Source organism: Penaeus monodon, chromosome 30 (assembly GCF_015228065.2).
Source record: "Penaeus monodon isolate SGIC_2016 chromosome 30, NSTDA_Pmon_1, whole genome shotgun sequence".
NCBI lineage: Eukaryota > Metazoa > Arthropoda > Malacostraca > Decapoda > Penaeidae > Penaeus > Penaeus monodon.
The window spans coordinates 17,427,606-17,431,948 of NC_051415.1; the positions used below are offsets into that span (position 1 = coordinate 17,427,606).

General features: G+C 45.3%; 2 protein-coding genes across 2 annotated transcripts in view; both read right to left on the minus strand.

Annotated features, from left to right (window-relative positions):
• Positions 1–1,494, minus strand: part of LOC119592577 — a gene marked incomplete at its 3' end in the record, with an annotated part of 2,968 nt that extends 1,474 nt beyond the window's left edge. The window contains 1 exon segment of the mRNA XM_037941457.1: positions 84–1,494. Coding sequence (XP_037797385.1) covers positions 84–1,374 — 1,291 coding nt within the window. The 5' untranslated portion in view covers positions 1,375–1,494.
• Positions 1,414–3,232, minus strand: LOC119592366 (probable inactive protein kinase DDB_G0270444). The gene is made up of 2 exons (XM_037941192.1): positions 1,484–3,232; positions 1,414–1,431 (listed from the first exon to the last, which is right to left on the minus strand). The coding sequence occupies exons 1-2, from the start codon at positions 3,230–3,232 to the stop codon at positions 1,414–1,416; spliced, it is 1,767 nt and encodes a 588-aa protein (XP_037797120.1).
• Between the last annotated feature and the right edge of the window lie 1,111 nt (positions 3,233–4,343).

Consider the following 4,343-nt stretch of genomic DNA (forward strand, 5'->3'; position numbering starts at 1 on the left):
TAATGATGGCTAATAATTTCTCCCTAAAACCTGATAATAGCAAGTTTTAAGCCAGTACTAAGGATGGTTAATCTGTGACTTACGTTCCGATTGCGATGAGTCGGCCACACAGCCAGAGTCGGATGCTCTTGCGGGGTTTCCCACGTTGACCACTAGGCGCACTTGGCGTCTCGAGCTGACGCGGACATCGTGCTGTCGTGGCCCAGTTTTCACCTGCACCGTCACGTTGTCCTCGCCATCTTGAGGGAGAGGTGGAGGTGTTGGGTCCCGAGGAGATTCGCCCTCAAACTGTTGTCCACCTCGGTACCGCGACAACGTTGTTAGAAAGACGTCCAGGGCACTGAGGGCAGAAGGTCGATACCGAGTAGGTGTGTCCTCCCCGTCAATGTTGGAAGAGCGAGGGCGATGACGCCGGGATCTACGGCTCTCTAGGACGCGCAGCAACCGTTCTGAATAACTCATGTCCCCAGAGTCTGAGGTGTCACATTCACTCACGTTGTCTGTCGGAAAATCATTGAGCGAGTGGGGACCGCTTCCCACTGTGCAGCGAGGTGACCCGTCCTTAGATATTTGGTGGTTCTGAAGACTGTCCAGGTATTCCTGTACCATTCGGTGTCTGCTCAGGGAGGCTCCATCGCTGTCCACTTGCGGTGGAAGATTTTGGAAATTGTCGCTCGTAGGAGCTTCCCAGTGACGCCTTCGTGGCTTTGAGCCATCATTGTCAGAATCATCTCCAGGTGCTGTGAATGTAGTCCAGCCGTTCAGGGTCGTGACGTCACCACCATCCAGAGAAGCGCGACCACAGCCGGAAGAGGAGCGGCGGCGCCCACTGGTGATGCGGTTGGCTCGATCCTTGGCCTGCTTACTGGAAGTCCTTCGATTGGGCGGTGCACTGCGAACAGATTCTTCGCTTCGGGAAGAATCCTGAGCGTCACGGCCACGAGGATTGTGATCTTCAGCAACCACTTCCTCTACAGAAGCATCTGAAGGCGAGTGTGCAGTCTTCCCTGCCATCTCTACAACACCTGAATCTGATGAGGGGGAGTTGGCAGCAGCCACGGCTTCCCCGTGGTCCCCTTCGCTCCTTTCCCGAGGAGAGGCATCAGAGGAAGCACTTGAAGGGGCATCAACGCAGGCCTCAGCCTGTCTATCAACGTTCAATGACCCTACCTCACATTCACTCTGCTCACCTGCCTGGCTAACGCTTACTGCCCAATTACCGCCACTTCTCTCCTGTTCGTCACCATCATGAGCTCCTGCAGCATCCTCGTTGTCAGAGAGTCCATCATTGTTGTCATGATTTCCTAGTATACTTGTTGTGATCACTAGAACTTCCTTCATTGAGTTCGCCATTTTCCCAAGTTGCTTGCGCATTCCGTATGTCACAACTTTCCATAATTTTAGTGTGATTCGTCATGTCGCTGCCTGTGCCTGATTTCATTAAAAATGAATTGAAATTTCTTGATACCTTCTTATCACTCACGTATACCTTCTCTTCTATGCTGCTTTCCACCTTGTCTATCATGTCCTGATACGTGTCTCTGTCACTGGTCTCCTTCTCACTGCCTATAAGCTCCTCATACTCTGCTTTGATTTCCGTTTCCAGCGCACTGTCCAAAATCTCCTCATACTCCGCCTTGGTCTCTGGCTCCGTTGTGTCCAGCGTGGCATCACTCATCAAGAGAGACTCGCCCCCGTCGCTGTCATGGTGGGATACTATGGATGCTTCGTCTCTGTCTCTTAGGTCATGATCGTTTCCTAGTAGATCGCCGATCGTCTCATTGTGACTTTCATCGATATCTTTATCTGGATCCAGTTCATAGTTTTGCGTCTTTGTCCCATCGGTGATTTTTCTATCTATTGAAGAACAAAATGTATCATCATAATTGTTTTTATTAATTTCTTCTTCATAAACTGATTCTGGCATATCCTCAGTCACAGTTTCTTCATCGATATCCTCTATATCCTTCGTCGCGCCAAGATCTACACCGTCCGTAGCTAAAATTTCTGTGCTTCCCTCTAAACAGTCATTTCTTCCTTCGTAATTGTGATCTACCTCTCCTACATTCTCTTCACATTCAATATCTCCTCTGATATCTTCAAAAACAGTTGCATCATCGCCTTCGTCAGCTATTAGGGCAGACTGCTCTCCTAATTCATCTGCCACTTCATCAACTACGATTGCAGGGCTCTCTTCGGCCACAGTAATTTCTGCCTCCTCTTCAGCCACATTTGTATCTGTATCTTCCTCAGCCGCAGTTAAATTCATTTCTTCTTCGTCTACTTCCTCGGCCATAGTTATTTCCTCTTCCTCCTTTTCTCCGGCAATAAAAACATCTACTTCATCGGCCACAGTTATTTCCCCTTCCTCTTTTTCCCCTTCCATAAAAACATCTGCTACCTCATCGACCGTAGCTATTTCCTCTTCCTCTTTTCCCTCTTTCATAAAAACACCTGCTACTTCATCGGCCATAGTTATTAATTCTTCCTCTTTTACCATATCCATAAAAACGTCTGCTACCTCATCAGCCATAGAAACATCTGCTGTGTCTCTCTCCATCACTGACGCTTCTGCCTCCTGCTCTGTCAGAGTAACTCCCACTTCTTCTTCAACCTCATTTACTTCGGAATCTTTGTCATCAATATTTACTTCAGTTCCTCTTTCTTCTCCTTCCTCACTCAAAAGAACATCTGCTACTTCTTCGTCCACTGTTAACTCTGCCTCTTTTTCAGGTACAAGTACTTCTTCTTTTACTTGTGTCATGTTCTCAGCTACTGAAAGTTCTGTTACTTCCTCCATCATAGTTACCTCGGCTTCTTTTTCTGCTAGTGAAACCTCTCCTTCTTCTCCAGCAAGATTTACCACAGCTTCAGTCACAGTTATATCTTCTTCAGTGTTAGTTATTTCGGTTTCTTCAACGGCAGTTTCTTCTACTTCTTCGTCATCAGCTTTTAATTCGTCCTCAGCTTCATCAACTTTCTCTGCAAGAATAGATACTTCAGCATCTTCCTCGAACACAGAATCTTCTTCTGTTACACTTATATCTGATTCTTCCACACCGGTGTTTATTCGGCCCTCTGCTGCACTTAAATCGGTTTCATCTTCGGTTACTTCTATTTCCACAGTCTTAGTTAAACCTCCTTCAGTTACATTTACATCTACTTGTCCATCAGGCACAATCGTATTTGCATTTTCCTCAGTAAAATTTATATCTGCTTCTTTCTCAGCCATAATTACCTCCATCCTTTCTTCAGTTTCTCCCCCTTCTTCAGCTAAAGATATCTCTACCTTTTCTTCAGCCACACTTATATCCGGCTTTCCTCAGCTAAGATTAACCTGCCTTCTCCTCAGTTTCCTCCATACCTTCTTCATTTTCAGCTATCTCTTCCTCTTCTTCAGCTACAGATGTTTCTTGTTCATCTTCTACCACACTTAAGTCTGCTTCCTCCTCAGCCAAGGACAAATCTGCCTTTTCATCAGTCTCGTCTATACGTGACACTTCTTCATTCGCAGTTACATCTGCCTTTTCTTCAACCTTGTTTGTATTAGCTTCGTGCTCATCCAAAGTTAGGTTTATTTTCTCTTTAGTCATATTTATATCTGCTTCTCCCTCAGTAACACTTGTATCCTGCAGTTCATCACCTGTATTTCCATTGGCATTTTCGTCAAAATGTGTTATATCCTCTTTCTTCTCCTTTTGCAAAATCATCAAGTACAATAACATCCTCTCCCTTGGCAATATCAACATTTTCTTCTGCAGCATATTCCTTTGCCGTTTCAAACATGCATTCCATTGCATCCATTTCATTTGTGGTTTCTGTATCTACTATTAGTAGAGAACTTTCTGCTACATCAGTTACAATATCTTCTTCATCATTAAGAGTCTCATCATCATGGGCTATCATAATTTCACCTCCGCAAAAAATATCATTTTCTTCATTTTCGATTGTATCTTCTTTGCTCTCCACCTCATTTGTTTCATTTTCATTTTTCAAGAGTAATGCTTCCTCCTTTTCTACTAAAATATTTTTATCCTTCTCTTCCCCGTGCAGTTCGGCTGTAGACACATTCCAGCTTTCTTCCTCATGTATTTTCGGTTCTATTGGTGGAGATTGTTCCCCAACTACAGTGTCCTCAAGAAGTGGGTTCACGTCATCGTCTTGGGCATATTCCAGGTGCTCGTCATCGTCTTCCTCAATGGTCGAGAGGCCGGAGCTGCTCTCGTCCACAGGTGAACAGTTACCATCATGGGGACTAACGTTGCGGAAAATTTCATCCAAGAGACTAGTATCCGTTGCATTAAAGACTTCTGGTGTAAGGTCCTGAGGGCTTAATGGTGGTT